This window comes from Centroberyx gerrardi, chromosome 21 (assembly GCF_048128805.1).
Source record: "Centroberyx gerrardi isolate f3 chromosome 21, fCenGer3.hap1.cur.20231027, whole genome shotgun sequence".
NCBI classification, from domain to species: Eukaryota; Metazoa; Chordata; class Actinopteri; order Beryciformes; family Berycidae; genus Centroberyx; species Centroberyx gerrardi.
Genome location: NC_136017.1, coordinates 7,093,373 through 7,119,032, shown reverse-complemented (window position 1 = coordinate 7,119,032; position 25,660 = coordinate 7,093,373). Strand labels below are relative to the sequence as shown.

Below are 25,660 nucleotides of genomic sequence, written 5' to 3'. Positions count from 1 at the left end.
TTAACAGCTGCCAAAAATGTAATATTTGAAGAAATAGCTCTAACATGATTTACTGTTTCATACAAGGTGGTGCTGACATTTAGAAATACAATGAATACAAAATTAATGAAAATAGCAACATGTCTTTAAAAAAAAAAAAAAAAAAAAGCATACTATGACAGATGACTATAATATCTAAAGAATACAATATGGCATTCCATTATCAAATCAGGGCTTATGAATATCCTTTTTGTTCACTGTGCTGTCAGTCAGATGTGGATTTGAGTTGGTCGCACTTTACAATCCTTTTCCTGGGTATTTTATATGTGCAATAGAGCAATATTGGCGGGATTCGATGCTTCTGGTAACTCCACATAATTTGTAACATCTTCGTATCAACTGCATAGTGCTGCCTGGATAATTAATTAACAAGTAACAAAACACTCTTGGATATTGTGTGATTAATTACCGGTTTACAATGTTATTTTCAAGTAAAATCTTTGAGGCATCAGACCTTAAGGACAAAGTGCAGCCAAAGGCTTTGCTTGAGACATTCCTGTCAAACCAGGTGAAATGGAGTAGGATCGTATATGCAAGGAAAGTGCCTGCGTCACTTTTCTGCAATTCTGTAAACAGACTTTGGAGACAGCCTCACCACCGCTGGAACCTCCACTTTCAGAAAAATAATATGTTTGACTCTTCAATCATACTGACATAACTTGTTTTCTCTATTAACTCTACCTTCCCTGATAAGGAAATGGTGGGGAAATGAGATTTTCCAAATTTGTCAGTTTGCGTAACAAAATGCCAGGCAAGGTACAGTATGATTCCAGTGCTGATCGATGTGTCTCCAGAATTTGTTCAGAAATGGTGCGGCCAACGTTTTCCTTTCATTGCATATCAAGTCGTAAGACGCAACAGAAACCCCAACAGCACTTAAAAGATTTCCATTTCAAAATGCTCTATATCCACATTGGAAAAGAAATGAATTGATGTTCAACACTCAATATCTCTAAAATAGATGACCCAGTCGGTCAGCATTTTGTCATTCAAGGACTTAAGTTACCTACTACTTTTAACAAAGTCATACCGTAGTTTGGTTCAGTTTTTTGCCATCGTGTTGTAAGAGTAGGAGTCATTTTTTGGTGGACATCTCATTTTTAGAACAAAGCTCTTCACGTAATGCCACATGGATCCAAAGCATACCATACAATATCCATTTTACCTCCAGTCAAAGAGTATTAACATAAAAAACAGGTGCAAGGCAGAGACAACCCAATTCAAGGATTTTGAATCCCACGGTGTACAAATCCCACCATTGTCTTGACTCCAGAGACTCCTGTCGCTAAACATGTTTAAAGCTACATTTAACATGAAAAACCATTTTACACCCCAACTTAATGGTTAGCTTTTTTTTTGTTCATGTCTCATCAAGGCTGGTAAATAAAGAAAAAAAGAAAATAAAAAAAAAGCTGAATGGCATTATCAAAAGCAGAAAACCTAATACATGGTAAACCAAAACATAGCTCAGAAAGATAAAAAAAAAGTCCATGACACGTGATCTACAGTTCAAAGCGTTAGTAAGTAACAGGCGTTAATGCGGTAGCGCAGTTACAATTACAAATGTTGCACACAAAGGTGACCTCTCCAAAAGAGTCTCGGGGAGGTAAAACTTTAAAAAGTCCCATACGTCGTCGTTAGCGGTGGTGGTGACAGAGCAGTTCCTCGTTGCTGGTGATGTTGCCGAGTGTTTTCCAGGCACCGGTGACTGGAATACTTCCCGGTGGCGGAGTGAGTACAAGACACCCGTTAACGTAGGTGCTACCACTTCACCACAAGAACCCTGTAATAGTTGATGAACTCTCCTCAAAGGAAAATTACTCCACATCCGTTCTAAACATGGCGGCACCCTTTCATGACAAACCGAGGGGGAAACAGAATGAGGATTTCAAATTATCAAAGTGGAAGGAGGGGTCTTTTTTGTCGATTCCTGGCGAGTCATTTTTTTACAGACGTTTTAGCGGTTTTTAAAAAGAAAACGAAAGGATAGAAAAGGGGGAGTGGCGTCCAGATGCATGGCTCCGTGCTGAGTCTCTGTACATGGGGACAGGCGGGCACCTCTCGGGGCCCCTGGCAGGCGTTTGGTGGCGTTTCTACTCTGATTTGTGGCAGTACAAGTCTTTGAGGGCTTTCAGTTCCTCGATGAGGGTTTTGTTCTGGTTCTCCAGCACGGCCACACGGTTCTCCAGACACTTGACGTACTCCTTCTTCTTCCTGCGACACTCGCGGGCCGCCTCCCTGTGTGACAGACAGACAGTGTGTGAATGTAGGACCAGGGTTACTGTCACGGCAAGAAACTAGCCTTTTCATCCACTGGCCGCAGTGGCTAGTGGAGTCCAAAATTTAACAGCCTCTTTCACTATACTACAAGCCTGACTGCTTTTTAGAGTAGAAAAGCATCTGTCACATTAGCTGGTAGAGTAGATGAACTTAAAAGTAACACTTGGCTGGTGTCAGGTGTTTATTTCCCTCCCTGGTTATATTGGCACAGCATTTAGACACAAGGATGAAGAGCACAGATGTATGCCACCTAGTGTTAGTTGTGTTTTGCAAGCTGAAATTCCATTTCACTGTTCCCTCCAGAGGGTGAATACATGCAGATTGGAAAAGTTAAAAGAGGAAAAAGAAGTACTGGAATAAACAAAGCTTTGGTCTGGCTCTTAACAATGGACCGTGGCCGTCAGCACAAAATTCAACTTGAATCAAAACAGCTGAAAACATGGAGACAGCGTCAAACAGTCCACCATGTCTTAAACTGAATCCTAGTCCAACATAAACTAGTTGGCAAAACTTGTTCCAACTATTCCAAAAATTATTTCGCTTACAGAGCGAACAAAGGCGGGACACTCAAAGTTCGAAAGTTGCTACAAAGCTGTCTATAAAACCATCCAAGTCAAGTGTAATAACAGAAGTAACTTAGCAAAGTATCCCAGTGATTGTTATGAGACATTGCTTTGCATTGTATCACATTTTTAGATATTAAACTTAGCATTAGTATCAAAAAGTCAAAATTCTGGTATGTGACAACACTAATACCAACTGGCAACACTTAAACAGCATCAACTATGGGTTATACTCAAAACACACATACCTGTTTTTCATGAGGCGCACCTCCCTTTTGCGCGTGACCTCCTCGGTGCCTCCTCCTGTGGGCAGGGCGGGGGAGGACGCCATGACCACCCCAGGAGCGATGGTGCTGGTGGGGGCCGTGCGGATCTGATAAGCCTGGACATCTCCAGAGGCCGCTGAAGGATTTAGACAGATAACACAGAATCAATAAGCCAGCCTTTGTTCCTCGGGTTCCTACAGGTTTTCCTTTTAAAACCTCCATACTTTTTCCAAACCTTAATTCTTTCACTGGAAAAAAAAGTGATGAGAGTGAAACCAACGATTCAGCACATTCATTCTTACACATTCTCTAATTGGGTTAATTTATTGTGAATTCAATTTTTGTGAAATGAAACTATGGACCCACTAGAACCCCACTTACAGACCCCTAGGGCTCCCTGGACCCCACTTTGATAATTACCGTTTTACAAAAGCAAATATCACAATATGTGAAATGGCACAGGGTCTGCAACTACAGAAAATAATTATGTATGTTGTGTGTATCTGGACTGAATAGTTTCCCCCCCCCCCATATGTTTAAGACATTTTGTGTGTCCTAAATCTTTCAATCCATAGATATTATCAAAGTCATTTTCCATACGTTGCTAGACTTTCCAGATCTAAACAGAAACCTGAGTTCCACATCTCATCATATTTAAGCTCCCCACCTTGTACAACCACTTGGTTGCTGGGCACCAGGATCTGCTGGCCGTCGCTGGTCTGGGCATACTGCAGGATGGTGGCACCTGGCTGGGCTGCAGCGTTGGCCATGGTCAACGTCTGCAGGCCCTGCACTCCGTCTGTGCCGTTATTGGCCAGCTGGATGGCTCCGCCCTGGGTGATAGCAACTGCAGAGGGACAAGGACACGATGGTAATGAAACAGCATGGAATGTGCTATAAATCAAGTCCCAAAAAGATTTCAATGAGGTCTCGATTTAGAGTTCCTGTAAACACGGTATATCTCTCATACAAATCAGAATTATAAACAGCTTTATTGTCAAGTACACTGACATGTACTGGGATTTTGATTAGGTGGATTGGGGTTCACAACACAAGACTTTAAGGCAGAATATATAACATAATAGTTGCAGGGATTAAACCTTGCAACGGCTAATCTGTGTTCATCAAATGCTGAAGACATTGAACACATACCTGCTCTCTCACTGTAAGCTACTGCATAAGAGCATCAGCTAAATGGCTGCAATGTAAATCAGTGTTTCCCACAGGTTGTCAGTTTACTTCAGTGGCGTCAGGAGGAGGAGGACGAGGGGGTTATTGATGACTTGTTATTAAAATTTCATTTAGCAAGCCCAGTAACTCATTTTTTCCAGGCACTAAACTCAATCTAGTGTAAGCTAATGGCATTGCAACATTAGCTGACTATTATACTTCCATCTGATTATCGAGGCTATGTTTCAAACTGTCTCTCTGTTCAGTTTGTGTCGGCACAGACACACTGCGACTCGAAAGAGCACAGATGCGCTGCATTATAGGTGCAATGAATCATGGTCATTGTAGTTCAATAACAGGCTTTCGGCGCTTGGCAGCACTTGATCGTTTGAAAACCGCATTGGCAAGAACCGCCAGCTTCATGCATCACAGCGCCCAAAAGGAGTCCAAAACAACACTTCACTTGGCGGGCAGTTAGTTTACCTTGGCAGGACACTCATATATTAACATTGTATGGGAAACACTGCAAATGTAATGCAAGTACTTACTGTACTGGCCACTGCTGGTCTGATAGATGGGAGTGGGCATGGTGACTGTGGTGATGGCGGGGGCTGAGTCGTCCTCTGACTTCTCCTCCTCAATACGAGCGACTGCTGGGGCGTCCGACGACAGGTCGTTCAGTATCTTCCTGCAAAGGGGCACAATCACAAAGACACATCAGTAAACTTCCCTCATTTTTAACTTTAATTCATCTGTGGGAGGAATGCAGAGCATGCATGCTTTGTTTTTGTTCAGCAACGCTCTGCTTCACATGTATATAGTTCCACACCTTCACAACTGGGAGCTGTCCAGTGCAACCACAGTTTTCTACTGTTGGGACCTTACACTCACAAGCCTGCTTCTCTAGCCTTTAGGCACCTGTCTCCCCACCCTCTTAAATGGGAGAGCTAATAAGGAGTACTGTCTCTGCTAGTGCTTTTAATCGCATTGAGTGAAATCAGGAATGTGACAAGGACAACACACAAAAGCAAGAAAATAGTGGGTGAAAACAAGACTATCCATTAGAAATGAAAGGGGGTTGTAAGTCTATGAAAACATAGGTAGTAAATTTATCAAATTAAGTTCAGTTACTCTTGGCATAAATGTTAAGATTTGAAACATACCTGTAAGAAGGCCGTCTGGACAGGATCTCCCTCCTCTTCTGAGAATCTGTCACACTGTCTACAGACTCCTGAGAGTCTTCACTTTCAGCAACAGTCGAAATCTGCAATGGTAAACAAAAACCACCACAATTCAATGCTCAATTCAATACAGTAATCTCACAAACAAAACACGGTCGGTCAAGGAAGCAATAGAAACCATGCGCTTGAATAAAGTACAAATGATTTGAAGAACAAAATTATTGTATTGAACTTTTTGCATCCTATGTCTTAGGCATTTTATATGTAATATTTAAATATTGCCAACATGCTATGATTATTAACTGTGGAAACTAAACCTGCAATATGCAATTGTAACACAATGGAAACAACAACGAAAAGGGGAATTGTCATTGCAACTGGATGGGTGTTGTGTGTCGTAAAAACCCTGAAACCTGAGGAAGTGTTTTCCCCCACCTGTACGGTTTGGACTTGCGGGGACTGGATGACAGAGGGCTGGGCGGCCTGGATCACCCCGTGGACTTGGACTGTCTGACCGTTGGGTAACTGCACCAGGGTAACTGTGGGACCGCTGGAAGACACCTGGCCTGCTGCTATGGTCGCCTGTAATCACCACAACACACAGTCACACACTGCCGTGTACGTAAACTTAGAAACATTTCTCAGTTTGAGCTATACCCATTCCCCTTACTTTTAGCTTTAATTTAGGCAAGATGTACTAAATGTAAGCACCATGGATATGGACTTTGAATATAATTATGCAGTTGATATTGTAAGGCATACATTCAATAACTGATTTTTGTGTGTACCTGGGCCAGGGTGGCGATCTGCTGGGCCTCAGACTCAGAGACAACTGTTTCACCACTTTGTTCTGCACCCGCATCCATGGTCATTTAAATATCTAGAAAAAGTAAGGAACTGGGAATAAATGTCTGTTGGCGTAGTGTATTTGTGTGTAAAAGCAGTATTTGGCACAGAAGCTGCTGAAAGTGATGCATGTGGTAAAGCAGACACACGCCTTTTCCACAAGTGCTTATTGATAGTAGGGGAGGGTGTGGCTTAGCACAGCATGCTAACACATAGCTCATTTATGAAATATCTTAGTTTATTATGGTTCCCCTCAGAGGCCAGAGGTAATGTAACGTTGGTTAAAAACGTCAACAATCTAACAAAATGTGGTGCAGTGGTACCGTTCAAATTTTTTTTTACAATATATCTACTGATTTGAAAATATGCCGCTAAAATTTTGCAAAGCTAGCACTGGAGATAACCGCAGGAGGCTAATGCTAACCCCTTGGTTAGCTAAGGGGCTCTGGGTACACCAACTAGCTAGCTAGCTAAGCTGACAAGTGTGAGCTTCATTCCTTCTGCTAGCATGCTAGTCAGCTAAGAGGAATGCATTAAGTGCTAGCCAAGACAGATAACTTTATTCCCATATCTATGCTATTTTGACACATTTGTTTTATAACAACTCCTGGCGGAGACTGGTGTTAGCTGGTGATTTAGCATTAGCCTAAATATCAGTGCATTGCCTGGTAGGTTGCTAGCTGTGAGCCTGTGTGGAGGGAAATGTCTGCATGCATTGCATGCCAGTTTTGTTTGCAACTAGGGCACCCACTTTCACTGGCAAGTTGTTGGCTCAATTTTAATTTAGCGCCAAGTTGACATGGACTAGCTGTACACGGCTAATTCTGTAATATAAAGTGGTTTGAGTAAATGAACAAGATCCAAGCCCACTCCCACATTTATACCTAAGTCTCAGCTGTGTTGCAAGCCAGCGAGCCATGCAGAGACTGACTCATTTTGTGAGCCTCTGCAACCCCGCCGCCATGATCTCTTTGTTGGCTTTGTGCTAATATTAGCCTAAATAACTTCTCTGGGCAGCCATCTATCTCTTTAGCAAACATCGGATGCGTATCCTCTTACCAACACAGACTCGCTTCGTCACTCCCGGGTCTACGGAGCTCCACTTTTATTCAGACCGACACGTAAGAGACCGCGTCAGGCTACACCTCCGTCGCGTCACCGAGAACAACAACACGGAGAGGAGGACGAGGGAGACGACGACAGCGAAAATCAGCTCTATCGACAGGACTCGATTGTTTACGGAGAGGGCCGGAAAATCACGAAGCATGCCGAGGAAACGAGGGAAATCACGAAGTTTGCCGAGGAAGGCGGCTGCACACGAATTGAACTGAGCATGCGTCGGTTTGGTTTTAATTCTTCTTCTTCTTGGGGCTTTCCGGCAGGCTAGACGCGTGTTGGTGTATTGCTGCCTCTCACAGTTTGTTGTGAGTATTACACTTTCTTCTTACCTCCAATCCGTGGAGAAAATAACTGATGACTGATGGACGATACACCACATTCAACAACAAATCGTTCTTGTTCTCTCTTCTCTATATTCAACACTCCATAAGGACTTGATGAAGCGTCTCTGCAGTTCTACAGCTTTCACGCAGTCCATCTTCATGCTTTCCGATCCGAGCTAAACTCCATGCCAAACCACAATGTCCCAGTCTCAATCTTGTCATTATGACCTGATGTCTTCTGTCATTCCCTCTCGTCCTTTTCCCACTCCCATCTCCTTTTCTCCCTTACAATAAAGCGACATTCAGATCCCCAGATTGATTGCTTGACACTTGCCTTGATGCATGAAGAGAATACTTGAGGCTTGACTTGGGTTCTGGTGACTTGACTTTGACTTGTACTTTGATGACTTGAAAAGGTTTCTAAAGTCTTGACAAAAGATCTTGTGTTTGTGTAAATGACTTAGATTGAAAGTGATGAGATTTGTTCCAGCAGACGACTGAATTTAAATTCTGTTTTCTGAATTTGTATGGAATGATTGAATTTATTGAAGTTGAAACTGATTATAGAAATCAAACTCATGATGCTCTTACCAAGTTTTTATCCTATTAAAACCATATTGCATTGAGTCCTAGATATTTAGTTTTATTTAAGTAATTAAATTGATACTGGGCACTTGATTTGTTCTGACTTGACAACTGTGAAAATCTGCAAGTACAAAGCTGCAGGAGAACTCAGCTTTTTCGTCACTGTATCATTTGGGTTCCCACAATCCTGAGAAAGTTCAAATCTCCAGAGGAGGGGGCAACCTGAGGGAAGCCCTTCTTAAATGTGAAGCTTATTGGATTACTGAATTAGAGACTCTCGCACCAGTGGGAATGAACGGGGAGCTGGATCTTAGTGTGTTTCTGTAATGTTTCCACTGGTCCATCATCAAACATATTTCTGTATGTAGGATCTATATTTCTACTGAGATGGAGATCGAGTTCCCATCTCTTGATATTAACAGAACTAAGTATATCCTATCCCATTTGTCCATCTTTCCTCCCGCACTCATATTCATAGAATGCATATATTATTAGAATAGAATAGAATAGAATACAACTTTATTGTCCAGCCAAGGCAGGAAAGTCGTATTTGGTCTCACTAAGTAAAACACAACATCACATCCATATACAGTACATCACATCAATAAAACAAATCACATCAATATGCGACAATCAATACAACTTATGTGTACAGCATACACCAGTCAGTTATTGTGTGTATATATGTATGTATGCATTGGTATTGAAATAATACCAATATTTAATTTTTCTCCATATTTTGTTTGTTTTTCTATTTCCTTTGTTTTTCTCTGAGCAGTCCCACTCTTACTGTATATGTCCACCAAACATGATTTTTATCTTATGTTTTCAAATCTAGACTATAAAACACAAACAAAGATTCTGTATTGATTACTGATTACTGTATCGTACATTTTGAGTACAAAGGGTGGTGTGAGCTTGTCAGCCACACACACATCTTAAACACAGATGTGAATGATCATGCAATTTGCACCTATGGACTAATTGAATATAAGCGCTATGTCACTTTGAAGGCAATGTGTGTGTATTTCCTTTCTTTCTTTTTTTCTTTCTTTGGACTTGGATCTTCATGGGAGTTGAAGATTGAACTTGAATGTGCTTTTGACCAAAAATGGTTCCCAAACTGAGAGATTGAGAGAAACTGAAACAAGTCATTTATAATTTAAAATATGAAATTAAATCTGAAATTGTAGTTTGCAAATAAAATCAAATTGGATATTAAATATTACTTCTGAATTTTATTGTATATATTTTTCCAGCAGATTTCCCCGGTTATTATTGTGGTGAAGTTTTATGCAGGCCTACTTCTTAGTGTTGAATTTTATATTCACGGATGCACGTTCAATGTTTCCCAATAAAACAGATAATCATCAATCAATCAAATCATCCTCTATTTGTCATTTGAACTTATGTCAGGTGTTGTCTAACTAATCAGTAAATTGTTCTGTCTCTGCTGCAGCTCATTTCTCATAATTAGTCCATTAAAAAAGAAAAAAAAGTAAAGACTAAGAAAAAAATTGGAATAGCCACTCTGACTGAATTTCAAAGTTTATTGACAGATAGAGACAGATAGATAGATAGATAGATAGACAGATAGATAGATAGATAGATAGATAGATAGATAGATAGATAGGTATAGTTTCAATTCACAAAACATTTTAAATTTCAGTAAATATTCAGCTTGAGAGTAGTTGGCTGCACGGCTGTTTCTGCACACATGGTGGCAGCAGAATTCTTCTCTCAGCCCTGACAGTCAGCTCTGACACACATTCACACATTCCTCGTTGCCCCCAGTCTGATGCTGCCGGATATTTGTATGTTAGTTAGTCTAAACTGCGATATTGGCTTCGTACCACAAAACCTCTCATTGTGATTTTACGAGAAACCAGTGGGCCGCTGTGCCGTATTAGTTATTATGTGCTATTTACAACCCTCGTGATGCACATTACATTTGCCTCTCCTTGGAATCACACATCAACTCCGACCATAAAACGCTCTCATTAACACAGTCGCATGGTGTGTGTGAGGACGGGTGTTGAGAGGGGAGAAATGGATTATAAGCTGTGGCAGCTGGTCAAAATCCTGAGGGGAAAATGAGACTTCAGACCAATTTATGACCATCATCTTTATGTGCGAGGTCATTTCTGAGGCCCTCTCGGTACCCTCACACACACACACACACACACACACACTCCAGACGTACTCATCTTCACCTATTGAGTGATTGAACCGTCCCAATAGTGCAAACACATCCACTGCTGTCCGATCCACTATTGTGTCTTTTACTATAGAAACACAAGGCTGAAAAATAGCTTCACATTCTGCTCTTTTACATTCACACTGAAGCACAAATAGCAGCCTACACCTCCGCATCCAAACCTCAGAAGAGCATATACACAGCTATAGGCTTGTCACATAACATATTTCTGTTCCTGAGTCCACGTAACTGACTTGATTGGGCATTGATTTCCCTTTATACCGATCACCAGCTGGGATAACCCTCTGCACTCTATTTGCATTGTATCTGTGCAAACTAGTCTGCAAACTGTAGCCATGTGTATTGTGTATATTTCATCAACTCTTGTCTGTGTAGCTGCATTATGCATCTCTATTCTCCTGTATCTGTTTTTCCGCTGTAACAGAAAACAAAGTGCTCACTATACTAGAAAAGGAATGAAAAATAGACTCCCTCTTCTCCTCTCTGCACCATCTCAACAAGGCAAATTCCTGCTAAACCTGCTGTATATATATAATTGTTTTGTTTACGTGTTTACATGCACACAACCTAATGTGACTATTGCTAACAAAATAGCGTGATTATGCCGTTTACAGTGACACCTCCCCTGATAATCCGGTTTATATGTGACATGTGGTTACTGCGGGTATTCAAATGGGAACGTCAAAAAAACTGACAACAACATGCGCTATGTCACCAATTACACATGCGCAGCTTGATCACACTTAAAGTTATAATCCATGACACATCCATGACTACTTTAAGGAAATGGGATTAAAGTGTACACATGTTCCGACTGGTCTCTATTAATGCGAGTAGATATATATTCCATAACCACATACTGTGATTGCGATTAGTATGACTAAGAGCGTAAAGGAACTAACATAATCACGGTGTTTACATGTGTCCTGCCTTGCATTATTGTCTTTACTGCATTACAATCATATATTTTGTGTGCATGTACATGGTCAGTGTGCATGGTGATTCAACTGACTTTTGATTCTGATTCTTTACAGACAAGACAGGCTGATAATGCTGGTAAATGTTGGCATATAGAATAGATGGCTATGTCTGCAGCAGCCAAACCACTGGGATGACATTCGCACTAAATCACTGCTGAAACGGCCGAAAACAGCGGAGTAAAACAACACCGCCGACGTCCAAAATGGTGTAAGGAACAGGACAGGAGTTTAATCTCCAGAATATGAAGTGGAGACAGGAGCATGACTCCGATCCAAAGCCCTTTCCCCTCTCTTCAAACCCAGCTGTCAAACCCCCTGGCTTAACACAAGCCTCCCAAACCCAATCGACAGCGAGCCCCGTGACACACACTCTCTATTTCTCAAATTCGGTGTCTCTCTCTGTCGCTGTTCTCTTCCCCTCTCTCTCTCTCTCTCTTTCTGTGTCTTTCTCTCTTTCAATCACACACACACACCTATACCCAAATCATGACCCTATCCAAATCATGGCCCGAGGCGGCGTGTGTAACAAGCACACCTCAACGCCGGGCGCCTCTCGCCCCGGCGCCACAATACCGAATGTATTAATAACGCGCCGCTGTCTAATATATTCTGTCACACTGCCGTCGAATTTTAAATGCGGTCCTCAATCAAACGGAGTGGAAATATCATACCTGCCACTCAAGCGCAGTGTTGTGCGGGAGATATGAATCGGCGTGGGCGTGCAGGAGGCCGCGTAACACCGTCCGGAGAGGCTGCATATGAATAGGGGAGGGGGGGGGGGGGGGGAGGAATCACGCAGTGCATTTGAATACCAGTGACCTTATATGCATGCTTTTCATTGTAGGGCTGAATTACCTGAATCGCATATGAACCAGTGCACCTGGCTGGGGTTGCCATGGATACCGGGCCCCACAGTCTCCCCTCTCTCTCTCTCTCTCTCTCTGTCTCTCTCTCACACACACACACACAGTTCTAGGTTCTCAAAATCTGAAGATGTGAGTCGCAGAGATATCCAGTAAAATATTGTGCAGTATCAAGCTGCAGCTGCAAGGCAGGAAAGTTATCTAACAGAGGGAGATTGTGCTGACCCAGACCTCTTGTTAATCTGGGCTGTAGGGTGCACCCTGTATTGGGCGATCTCAATCAATCCGTCAAGGTGTCAGCTCCTCTCTCCCTCCCTTTCCCCCCCCCTCCTCCTCAGTTTCTCACTAACACTCCCCTCCCCCTGTTTCTTCCATCTGACAGTCCTTTCTTTCTTTCTTTCATTCTCTCTTTCTGTCTACGAGACCGTGTCCTCTTTGCGGGCCCAAAGCTATCCAGGAATAAACCGACACATCATCATCTTCCTCATTTTCAGCGGTGCAACCACTGTTTTCTTCCCCATTAAATAACCGCTCTTTCAGAAAACATTTAACTGCGAATGTAAACACGGAGGTGAGGGATGACATTTTCAAAAGTATTATCTTGCAATTACTCTCAGACATCTTACAGACTATAATTTCTTCTTTGATTGCCAGGAGTTTGAAGTCAAGGCTGTGGTGCTTCCTTATCAGCCGGTGTGTTTAGCTGCATACAGGTATCGAAGGAGCGCTTCTCAACCATGTTTGTCAAAGCAATTTTGAGTTTCTCTACTGAAGCCGGCCAGTCCTCCTTCAGACACCCAAAGCGCAGAGCCGGAGCCAGGATCTTTACTTTACTTTAATTAAGATTCTGTGGAGGGAGATAAGCGCTCATCCAGCTCTTCGCGGGTAAGGTGCTGGAGGTGAAACACGCCGTCCGAACCCAGCGAGCGTTTGACGGACGGCGACGTGCGGGAATTGCCAAGTTCAGCGTCGAGTCAAACGAGCATAACATTCTCCACAATCTGACATTATGGCATGGTGAAAAATGAAGCTTTAGAAAACTGTTTTGAACCGGCGTGAGAATGATATTTAGGTCCCGATTTCAGTGTGTGTCGTCTCGGTTTTCATTTTGTCAGTCGTGTCACAGCAGCATCTACGCAACGTCTAAATGTTTGCTGGGTATGAAGAAACAACATCCGCGCACTTAAAGTAGATCAATACATTTTTTCATATCTTTGCTGCAAGATTCTGGTCTACAAGTTTTTCACCAGAGCACACACCTTGTTTTCTTTCTTAAAAGAAACTAGACTTTCTTCTTTCTTTTATTGAGACAGTAGGAGGGCGAGACAATGGTAAAGACAAAGACATAGACATGATGGGATAGATGCTAGTGTGTGTGTGTGTGTGTGTTTGTGTGGACTTGCCGCAGTGCTCCTCCCGTCATAACATGTCATTCTGGACACTATTACTCCCGACAGAGGCAGACACTGCAGCTCAGTGACACAGAGCATAAGGTCATCTGTCAGACAGAGAAGGCGTGTGTGAGTGTGTGTGTGTGTGTGTGTGTGTGTGTGTGTGTGTGTGCAGTATAGGAATGCGTATACACTTGTACATCCTTTTTATCTCAGACTCTTCACTATGATTCACTGCGATTCTATATGGGATGCATGTCCATGTGTGTGTTTGTACATTTAGCTTTTCTATATGTGTGTTTGTTTGAGTGAGAATGTGTATGTACATTGGTGTGTGTGTGTGTGTGTGTGTGCGACATAGAGACCCTGGGAAGCTGTCAGTCACACAGGCAGAACACCGTTAGTTTACAATCCCTGTTCTCATCACTCACCTCCCCTCGCCATGGAGTTCAGAGGTTGCCATGGCTACCCAGCTTCCCCACGGGAACGCCATTCATTCTGGCCCGGAGCCACTGGGGCAAGTGGGCTTAGGAGATAGGGAGGGGGGGATATCGTGACCTTTGACCCGTCAAGGTCTTACGGATGGAGATGGGGGAGTGTGTGTGTGTGTGTGTGTGTGGGGGGGGGGGGTGGGGGATGGGGGGTGGGGGGAGAGGCACGGTGGAGCGGGTTGTAAATTCAGCTGATCCCCTAGCTGGGGGCGGCGCTCCGCTCGGCGTCGGGTTGTGGGCGGAGCGGCTTAGCCTCCTGAGCCCGCTGACTCGTGCCGGCTGCCTCCTGGATTTCTGAAGGCCCTGGGCGAGCGAGATAGCTGCCCTCTAATCCGGCAGGTCTCTCTCACCTTGCCTCCCCGTGTTTCCCAGATAGTGCATCTTTTGTGTCAGATCTTTGCAGCCGTCGCCGCTGTCGCTTGTAAGGAGGATGCCGGCTTTGTGTGTGTGTGTATTTGTGTGTGTGTGTGTGTATGTGAGACAGAGACACAAACAGACAAATACACATACAGAAACAGAAAAAAAAGGGATGTGAGAGGTGTCTTTACCAACCAAAAGAATGAGAGCAAAGTCCCCATGGGGCATGGAACGTTGCAAATATCATGGAAATTTGAAAGATTTGACAGATCCTCTGGTGAAGTTACAGAACATCAGGCTTATTTTACAAACGGCTCACTTTACAGCAAATAACTACATGAATGTGCGTTACAGCTTGTTATCAGCTGGCATTTAGTCAGAAACAGAATCTCTTTATTTGCCATTTGCAATAGATGGACAGGAATTTGTCTTGGTGACATTGGTGCAGAAGCATATCAACAACTGATATGAAGTGCTGGGATCACTTTCTTCAAAGCACAGCCAGCTGGAGTCAACTTAACCTGCACTGCAAAAATAGTCTCAAGTTATTAGAGTCTAGTATTGAGTCTTAAAATCTTGTTTTCCTTAAAATAAGTGGAAAAAAAATGACAGTCGAGTGAGATAATTTGACGTGTTTCCAGTGCAGCTTCCCCGGTTTGGAGAAATTTGTTGAATCAAGTGACATAATCTTGCAATAAGGTGGCTCACTTCATTGGTATCAAGATAATGACACTTGATTCAAGAAAACTGGTGAAACTGCACTGTAAGTGAAATGATCTCACCCCACTGGCAGATTTTTCCAATAAGATTTTAAGACTCAAAGCGAGTCAAAATGACCTGATAGATATTTTTTTGCTGTGTTTATAACAAGATTAACTTTTTTACTTTAAATGTATGCCTACTTCACGACAGCAAATTGCATGTTTTATTGAAAAAAAACAACTATTGACCCAATACATATTTAACTGTCTTTCAGTGTTCTGAAGATGCAGAAATACTGGAATGGAGAAAGAGCAGCAAGTATGAGTGCGTGTGTGTGTGTGTGTGTGTGTGCGTGTGTGTGTGTGTGCGTGCATGCCTGTGTATGCATAGGGGAATAGAAGGGGACAGTCAGGAGAAGGGTTATTTACTGCGCGGCCCAGGCGACCTGTCCGTCCTCACGTCCGGCCCCAGCAGATTAAGATGCGGCCGCTGGCGGCTGCCAGAGCGGGCTGAGATTGATGGGGAACACGGGGGCCGCAGAGGCCCCGCAGAATTTTGAACAGAGCCTGTGGGTAGCAGCCAGCCATGCTGCCGGAAGACAGCGGCGCCTCTCCCTCTCCCTCTTGTCACCCCTTTTTTCCATCTTTTTCCGACTTTTCTTTATCGCTCTGTTGCTCTTTCTGGCATTTTTTTCTTTCTGTCACTCTGTCGCTTTCTGCCTCCCTGTTTTTCTGTCTCTCTGTCACTCTATCGCCCCGCCGTGCCCCCCCTCCCCTCCCCCCCCCCCCCCGCCCCTCACCCCCCACCAGTCTCACAGCCCCCCCGAAGACGCTGTCTCAGCAGCTTTAGCAGATTTGGATGTCATGAAACTGCAGGTGTGTCAGCATCATATGTGTGTGTGTGTGTGTGTGTGTGTGCGTGTGCGTGTGTGTAAGAGAGAGGGGCAGAAGTGTGGAGGAATATGTTTGCTCTCGATAAATAATTTTCTGGTTAAGATGGGTAGCGGGAAAGTTATAGTGAGATGGATGCCTGTGTGTGTGTGTGTGTGTCTGCACATTTACGTGTGGTGTGTGTTTATGAGTTGCCACACATGGATCAGTTGCAGCTCGCTACCAAGCTGCCTGCACAGCTGAGGAATATTAGCTGAAGAAAAAATAGCAATTATCTCAGTATGACAACATCTGCATGTGTGTTTGTGCTTGCTGGCTGCTCTCAAATGATTCTGATGTGAACATGACGGGGGGAGGAAAAAACTGGGAATGGAAGATGGATGCTTGTATACGTGTGTGTGTGTTTGTGTGTGTGCGCGAGTGCTGAACAAACTGCACCGGCAGGGTTTTTGTTGGAGTCCCCGGGGCAGAAGACACACACGAGTCAGCGGCCAGTAGGATTTATAGCCGATTGATTAAATTAGCATTTGTTCTGCTACTGGGGCAGCAGCCTGTCAGTATAAACATACACTGAAATTCATACACACACACACACACGCACACACACACGCAGGCACGCTTACACACAGGCAAACAAATATGCACCTGCACGCCAATTGCAGTTGAGGAACGCAGAAGGGGAAAAAAAAAACAAGAGAAAAGAGAGGGGGAGAAAAAAAAAAATCCCCCAAAGAAACAGTAGACAATTAGCAATTATGTCAATAAGTCAACATGATTAAAGTCAGGATCAGTGGAATGTAAATACTTGGGGAAATATACACTCCACCCCCACCAGCCCCTGTCTTAAGCAGCTCCTTCATGCGATACAGCGAGTGAGCAAGGGGGTCGCGCACACAGGGCTTGCTGACAAGCCTTTTTTATGACATTCATCAAAGCCATCTGCCATTTTCCGCTCAATTAATTTGTTATGGGAAGTGGGATCAATTAAGTGCGCACCGTAATGGCTTTATATCCTTGTTTCCCTTTTATAGCCCAATATTTTCTGTGCTCCACTCTGGCATGAAAAGCCGAAATCGATATCCCCGGCTATTTTCCCCTCCCGTGGACTAATTTGTTTTTGCCACTCTCTTCCTGGCATGATAAACTGGCTGTAACGAGGGGTTAGGGCGACGGGACAGGCAAAACATAAACCCACGCCCGAGCCAACGAGAAAACTCCCAGCCGCGCTCTTACCGACGGACACACGGCCGGCCGCTGAATCGACAAACCTCGACGACTACCCGCTCTAACGCAGCGAGACCTCATTTGGATTTCAGGAGGAACGCTCCTTCCCGCACTCCGCCGAAGACTAAGCAGTATCAAGAAGGATTGACCTTTGCCCCGTTGTCATCCAACGCGCTGGTCACCCGTGGCGACAGTGAGTGGCTTAGGCGAGGGCGGAGGCGGCGATGATAAGGACAATGGGCGGCTGATTCGGGACAGTTAGTTTGACAGTGATGGGTAGAGCGGTGTTGGCTCGCGGCCCATTAGTACGAGTGTCACGAGTCGCCGGCGCGCTCGCCCCGCTCACCTCGACCCCTACCATGTATTGATCCCTTCCCCATTAAGCCTGCTGATGGGCTTGATGATATGATGAAGAAGTGGGGGAGTGATGTGGGTGTGTTTAAGTGTGTGTGTGTGTGTGTGTGTGTGCATGTCTTTGGAGTGTGTTTGAGGGAGCGCGGCTGGACACCAGGTTGAGCGACCATCATTACTCCTGATGACATTGCCATATTGATTTTGACATCATCTGGTTGGGATGTGCTTCAGAGGCTGAGCCTTAAACCAAGGCAACCAAAGTGTCACCTTGTTTGTGTCAGCGGGCCTAAAGGGCCACCAAGGTCCCCGGGTCAGAGCCCGGATCACAGCTATGTTAAACCTGGGGCAGGTCCAGAATCCTCTTTAAGATATTAAATGTCCTGAAGCAAAGTATATATTTGTAATGTATGTATGCCTGTGTTGGTTTGATTGTTTTTCTTTTTCAATATAAAGGTGCTACATGTAGCATTTAAACATCAACAAATCACTACCATATTAATTTTGAGACATTAGTATAATTACCATAAACAAATGAGACCATTGCTGAAAAGATTGGCAGCTTCTACCAGCCTCTACACTGCATTTTACATTGTGTACCACCGGGTTGGAAATCTACTGTATTGCTTTATGGCACAAAGGGAGAATGCTTTATAACACGAAACAGAGAGCGTTTTTTACTTTGCAAGTAATATACAATTTTATTCCAGTTCCACTATTCTGTATAGTTTCAATTTCATGCCAGCTTACCTGGTCAGAATGCATTTTGGCTGTTATCAATGGTAGTTATCCTTCTTCTTCTTCTTCTTCTTCTTCTTCAAAACAAATACATGCAGAGCAATGTCAGGGAGAGGGAGGGGAGACTAGTATCAACATCCTCTTTGCAATAGGAAGCAATGGGGTTCATTTAGCCTTAATTTTGAGAAACACACAATACCACATGCAGCACCTTTAAGCACTCACTTGGCAGTTCACACTAGAGAAATAAATCACATGTCTAGAATCAAATACCAATCAAAAATAATCACTTACAGATAGAGAACATTCATACATTTACATGCAACATATTCAAAAGTAGATTTATTTGCAAAATATGTGCACACATTTTTGTGCTTTCATGCGAATGTGTGTTGGTGTTCATGTGCGGATGTGTATGTGTGTGTACGTGTGTGTAAAGGAGGTGGGCCGGGCACCGGAGATGAAGGGTCAGCCTGCTGGACACGAGTTTCATCCATAATCAGGCGGCCATGGCTTGTAGCAAACAGTGGGCGGGAGGGGGGAGCGAGACTTGGCCGCCCGTCAAGACCAGCCGCAGATTAAAACTCCATCGATCCAACTGTAATTTATTTATCAATTCAACCAAAAATTAAACATTGACCCCGCTCTTTGAAAATACGCCTTTTAATCTTGTTGGATTCGGTGACTTGAATACCAAGCAAGTGGTCGAGTGTGTCAACGCGGGCTTTTTTTGTTATATTTTTGCGTTTAAAAAGTTGATAAAAGTGAGATGGCGAAGTGGAATTTTTCTCTCCCTTGCTTCCACTCTCTTTTTTACAGGCGAGTGTTGGGAAAACAAGACTATTAAAAGCGCTACACTTCAACCCCTGCGTTGGCTGTCTGCATCTCCCAAAGCCTCAGGACTTCTGCAGACAATAAACAACTCATACATTTTCCTACTGCGGCACCGAACCCTCCGTTTCTCTCGCTGCCATCCGCATTCTCCTCACTCCTCGCTCGCCCGTCTGATCTTTTCTTCTCCGTCTCTGGCTATCACCGCGCGCTGTCTTGCTTTTTTCCCTCTCTCTCATTTCCCTCACAAATGCCAAAACATGCCTACATAGTGTAACTTTATTATCGCCGCATCAAAGCCGCCTCTCGTCTCTACTCCGTCCCTGCCCCTCTCTGTCCCCTCCGCCAGTTGCAGATGTGCCGAGTTTCTCTTAAAAACCCGACTCCTGCCGACTGCAAAAACAAACACTCGCAGCATCATTAGAAAGCCTCATCTCCTCTCCCTCCTCCCTCCCTTCCTTCCTTCCTCCTTCCATCCATCCTTCCCTCTCCGCTCTGCCCCCTGCTCCCACATAATAATAAGGTTACCTCGCTCGTGTCAACAGCCTCTCCTCCCTCTTCCCCTCACCTCCTGCCCCCCTCTCTGTCGTCCCCCTCACCCCTTCCTGAACCCTCCCCATGACCAGCCCTGTAATCCAATTAAAAGCACATTAGGCCAAATGAATAGCGGTAGATTTAATTAGCTGCTGACGAAGGTTGGCTGGCTTGCTGGCTGGCCGGCTGGCAGCGTGGCATGCCGGACGGGGCGCAGAGGCTCGCGGAGGGGGGAAACGAGCGCCGGGTCGCCTTTAACCCGCCGATGTCGATAGGTCGAGGTACATTAGCTGCCGAGCTGGCGCGCGTTCTGCATGCGCCGCCGCTGCGCGTGAAACGAAGTAGTCGTTTACCGGTAACTGTGAAGGATTATGGTAAAAAACCGAGCATAAGGTCAAGACAGTGTTGCTGCTGAGCAAGTCAAATTGGCTCCGTTGATGTCGCATGAGTTGGCGCAAACTTTGGGGATTTTTTACTCTCCTCCTCCTCCCTCCCGCTGCCACACAATATACAGCGTCTCAGTTCTGTTTGTTACCCTTCTCCTCTCTCACCCTCCCTGCGCGCTAGAAACTGGATGCAACCTTTCCTGCTGCAGCCTCCCAATCTGCCCAGTCAGCAGAGTAGTCAGCGTAACCCACTGTGGCATTTGCATCCTGCCCCTGTGTCTGTGTGTGTGTGTGTGTGTGTGTCTCCAGCTCCTAATGAGGAGAGACAGCCTCTGCCAGGGTCCCCATAAACCCTCCACCAGGGGGCTCAGGCAGGTGGACAGAGCGGGCCTATGGAATAGTGTGTGTGTGTGTGTGCAAATGTGTGTTTTTGCATGCTTGTGTGTGTCTGTGCATGTGTGCATGTTTGAGCATTTGGGTGCTCTTGCATGCATGTGTGTGTGCGTGTATGCCTGCATTTGAGCATGCTCTTGTGCCTGTGCGTGTCTCTGCAAGTGTGTGTGTGTGTCTCTGTGCGTGCGTGTGAGTGTATGTGTGTGTGTGAAATGAGATCCAGGTCCCGGCCTCTCCATTTCTCTCTGCAGGTAATAAAAATATAGAGTGCCCTCCAGATCCCTTTATAGAGAGAGAGTTGAGACCGCAGCGAAATCTAGGACAGGCTCCATTGATTTGGAGGCTACAGTATTACTAGCCATCACAGCCAAGGCAATATGAGAGGCCTTTTTAAATCACACTGCTACCCCAAGCCCAGAGGGACGGAGAAAAGGCACAGAAAGAGAGAGAGAGAGGGATAGATAGAGAGAGAGAGAGAGAGAGAGGAAAATAATTGAGAAAACTATCCTTTTTTGTTTCCTCTCCCTGCCTGCCAACACGACTCCCACCTTGGTGTGTGGAGTTAATCACAGAGCGAAATAACATATTCCATGTTCGTACTCCAGCTTCTTCATGAACAATGTCTTCTCATCTTGCGACACTGCCGCCGAAATTTCCCTCACCTTTAAGAAGATCCAGAAGCTGTAATAGGAATATGCAACACGAGCACGGCGCTGCTGTAGGGTAAAAACCCTCGCGATCGCAATTTGTTTTCTTTCTCTGACTTGAATTGAAATTTACACGGTCATTTATTGAGACAGCGCTGGGTGTGCTAAATCACTCTCGGGCTCATTAAACCTGTTAAAAGCCCATTGTATAATTCCCCAAATATATGTCAATCACTGAGAAAAATAAGCATTCTTCTCTCAATTTGGTTTTCACCCAACAGCAGCAATTGGTACCATTTCAAGACCGGGGCTCTTTCCACATCAAAGGTGTGGACAAATGTGGACAAATCTGATTTTTTTTTTTTATGGTGTGTACTTCTCCTGGATTGGGCTCTTCCAGATCTCAGGAGAGCAGTGGAGTGTTTTGGGTCGGGCCAGGAACCGACCCCCTCTGTCTGGCTAAATAAGATAAGACCCTGTCATTGTATCCCTCTACTCCGCAGCCCAGGCCGCATCAAATATTCATGGGCCACAGCAGACTCTTAAGTAAACTGGCCAATTTGTTGCGGAAGACGTGCATTAAGATTGGCTGGGCCGATATGCGACTGGCCCCCGGGGACCGGCCAGACGGGGGCGGGCGGCTGCCATTTTGGCTCTCCCGTCGCTATTGTTGCCATCCGTCAGAGGGGGCGAGGGACAGGGAGCAGCACGTGCCCGTCTGTCTGTCTGTCTGATGGTAATGGGCTGGGTGTGAATGGAGGGGGGGGGGGGAGAAGGCGGGGCAGGGAAGCGGGAACGAATAGAAGATAAGCGGGGGTCACAAAGACCCGGTTCGGAGGCCGTCCCTCATCCAGATCCATGTTGAGAGGAAGTTGAGCAGGGAGAGGAAAACAAAAAGGGAATAAAAGGATAAAAGAGGTGGAGTCATGTTTGAATGACAAAGAATATGAAGTGGTGCGCTGAGGGGGTTTTGACTGGGAGGAGAAGAAAGGACCGAGTCATGTGGCTGCTGATAGCCATCATATCGTCCGATGGCTGCCGTGGAAACCGAAGGCATATGGATGAATTGTCTGCAGTGTAGCACATGAATGGTAACAACTTCACAGATCATATCGCAGGGACAAGCAAACAAAAAGTACATATGGCGCACACACAATCACACAAACACAACACAAACTGTTCGCCACAAACACTTTTGAAAGATGGCTCACGCAGCATCTCCAAACAATAGATTTCAAGGATAGCCCATCTCCACATTATATCTCCCCGAGGACACAACTTGACAAATCACTAAAGCACATTTTTATTTTGCTTTATGGGCTTAGAAGTTGAGCGGCGGCTAGGGATAGACACAACTTTACGCTCCGCAATTCCCTGTAGGGCATCCGATGGAAATGAGCTGAGAAAGCTGTCTGAAGAAACCTTGTGTAAAAAAAGAAGAAGAAGAAGAAGAAGAGGAAAAAGAAGTAGAAGAAGCTCATAAAACCAGAACTCGTAAAACTGTTCAGCGGATCTGAGTGGTGTGGATTCCTCGAGGGGAGGGGTGGCGGTGTGTGTGTGTGTGTGTGTGTGTGTGTGTGTGTGTGGGGGGGGGGTCTGATCCTCGAAGGCAGCGGCGGCGAGATCACGCTCTGCGGCCACCGAGCGGCCGGCGGAGTCGGGGATGGTGGGGGCGCAGCGGGAGGGGGGGGGCCTGGCACAGATATTAGGTCACTTCCGCGGAGGACCGACGGGTGTTTAGAGAGCGGGCCGGGTTGCCGGGTGACCCCTGACAGCCTGCTCGTCATCTGGCGCCGAGGAACTCTGGGGGATTGGCGAGAAGCTTGTTGTGAATATTAAATGTGACATTCTGCCTTTCCCCTCACAGAGAGAGAGAGAGAAGAAAAGAGAGAGAAGGAATAATAATTTGAGGTGAAAATGACGACCATTTTTTTTTCCTGCAGAGATTATATCATTCTTCGTAGCATTTAATTTTTCCCCCTTGAATTATAGTTGAAATTTGCACCATAAAATTGCATTTAAATCCTTTGAAACCTTTGGAAACAGCTTATTTCTTATGCCCGCTGAGAGGTTTGATTGTTGCCTGAATAGGCAACATTTTGAATGGAGCCATTTACATGCTAATAGCCGTGCAGAGCCATTTTCTTATCATGTATGTAAATGAACACGTTTGCTGGATCTATGTTGGCCAAACACAAACAGTCAACAATATGCTGACTTCATGTTACCGCTTCACTTTATTTATTCATACGATAATTAAACACTGCCGACACATGATTCCTTGTTGATAGGCTCATTAGCATTAATTAGCTTTAATTGGGAAAACATGCCAATGTGTCACACCTGTGGTTCCTTCCACGTCTTGAGGATTTAAAGATAGTTAAAGACGTCAATCCAGCATCTGCCTACCGCCCGCTCTCTGTGAGAAAACACACACGACGCCACACACATGCATTGAAATGTGTGGGAGTTTCCAGGCCTGTATATAGGGACAGCTATAAAGGTAGGAGCGGAACGTATAAGAGAAAAGAGAAAAAGGGGACAGTTGCTGCGTAGAAGCATGGGCCGAGGTATGAAGCCAGTGTGTGTGTGGGTGTGTGTGAGGATTATTCTGAGCTGCTCCATCAGTAGATGGGCGGACAGGTTTGTCTCCAGAAGGATGAGACAAAGCTAGTAAAGTGGCATAAATAAATAGTCAAAGTCAGCGGAACATATGCTTTACATGACAGCAAAAAGATTAGATTTGTTGTTGATTTGTTGATCAATTTGTGCATTTTTTTTCTATGTTGTCTGTTTGTGGCAACTTGTATGTTCATATTTATGCGTATCAGTGTGTATTTAAAGTGTGCATGTGTAGCTGAATATATGTGTGTGAATGAGTGAATGACAGTGTGTGTGTGTGTGTGTGAAAGAGAGCGAGAAAGATTGGCTCTGTGTGTACATGCTTGCCCATATGTACAGTACATGAATACACATGCATACATGTATGTGTGTGTATATCTGAATGTGTGTATGAGTGTGTGGGTGTGTGTATGAGTGACAACGGCATTTGTGTGTGTGTGTGTGTAGGGAATATGTAAGATAAGAAAGCATGTGTAAGTGAATATATGTATGAATGCGTGTATGCCAAATGTGTGTGTGTGTAGCTACACCCGAATGTGTGTGTCTCAGTGTATATTTGTACGTGTGTGTGTGTGTGTGAGAGAGAGAGAGAGCATAGGTTCCCATATGTACATGCTTGCGTTTCTAGGTGAATATGTAAGAATAAGAAAGTGTGTGTGTGTGTGTGTGTGTGTGTGTGTGTGTGTGTGTGTGACCGACTCAGAGGTCATTCCCATAAAGAGTGGTGCGGACGTTTTGAGCGGGAGAGGAAATCCAATTAGGACCCCAGTACAGTCGCAGTGGCATTTAACAAATAACTCTCCTCCGTCTCTCCCAGCAGCAGCAGCAGGCTGGCGAGCGCAGCGCTGTGCACTAATAATAACCCACTCCCTCTAAGTTATAGTCTTATACTGTATTATGTCTCCTATATGTCCGAGAAGAGTTACGTTTCCATTCGCGCTCATGATGAAGGCATTAGTCAACACACACTGTAACGACCAATCATCATTGGATTTACCCGTGCTGTGTTTATGCATGTGCACACACACACACACACGCGCACGCAGAAAACAGACCCTGCCCAGGCCCCGTCCGTTCCCTGAAATACATGTATTATCCCAAGGTGGATAAAAAAAAATCAATGAAAAGCAATATTCCTATCGGATTTAGTTCACGCCATCGATCTATTTCTCCGAGGCGGCGCGTAGATCATCTGTGAAGTGGCGAGCGGACGACCCGGTAACCTCCATCCAGGGTCACTGCATCAACGCTTGCCGGCGCGCTCGAGATAGCGGGTTTAACCGCCGCTCGCATTATAGATTCTCGAGGAGAGTTGATGTGGTTTTGAAGTGGGCATCCAGTCCCGCTGCCTCTGTTTACCATAAAGGTTGAATTTTGGGGGGAAAAAAACGAGCCGTAGCCGTCTTTGTGCCGCCATCCAACACGAATTTTACCTACTTTTGCTTGCGTGTTAAAAATAAATATATTTGTAAAGCGCTTTTTTTCTTTAAACCAAGTTACAAAGTATGCCGTGTAACTTCTATCTTGACCGTTTTTTACTTTGCAAGTGATACACGACTTCATTCTAGTTCTTACTGCATCGTTTCAACTTCACGTTCGCTTACCTTGGAATGCACTTGCTCTGTCATCAAGGGCGGTTATCCTTCTTCTTGCTCTTCAAAACAGACGCA

General features: G+C 44.7%; 1 protein-coding gene across 1 annotated transcript; it reads right to left on the bottom strand.

Moving 5' to 3' along the window:
* Positions 1-83: 83 nt before the first annotated feature.
* LOC139921158 (cyclic AMP-responsive element-binding protein 1) lies at positions 84-7,502 on the bottom strand. Its single transcript, XM_071911319.2, has 8 exons — positions 7,405-7,502; positions 6,288-6,379; positions 5,935-6,081; positions 5,482-5,582; positions 4,867-5,006; positions 3,816-3,995; positions 3,131-3,284; positions 84-2,277 (listed from the first exon to the last, which is right to left on the bottom strand). Exons 2-8 carry the CDS (start codon positions 6,369-6,371, stop codon positions 2,133-2,135), a joined length of 951 nt encoding a protein of 316 aa, XP_071767420.1. The 5' UTR covers positions 6,372-6,379; positions 7,405-7,502; the 3' UTR covers positions 84-2,132.
* Positions 7,503-25,660: the final 18,158 nt, after the last annotated feature.

Excerpts from the sequence above, each read along its gene's own strand:
- LOC139921158 (XM_071911319.2), bottom strand. The coding sequence starts at position 6,371 with ATGACCATGGATGCGGGTGCAGAACAAAGTGGTGAAACAGTTGTCTCT. Across the intron at positions 5,007-5,481 it reads TCCAGACGGCCTTCTTACAG|GAAGATACTGAACGACCTGT; the intron begins GTATGTTTCAAA and ends GCCCCTTTGCAG. Across the intron at positions 3,996-4,866 it reads GACCAGCAGTGGCCAGTACA|TTGCTATCACCCAGGGCGGA; the intron begins GTAAGTACTTGC and ends GTCCCTCTGCAG.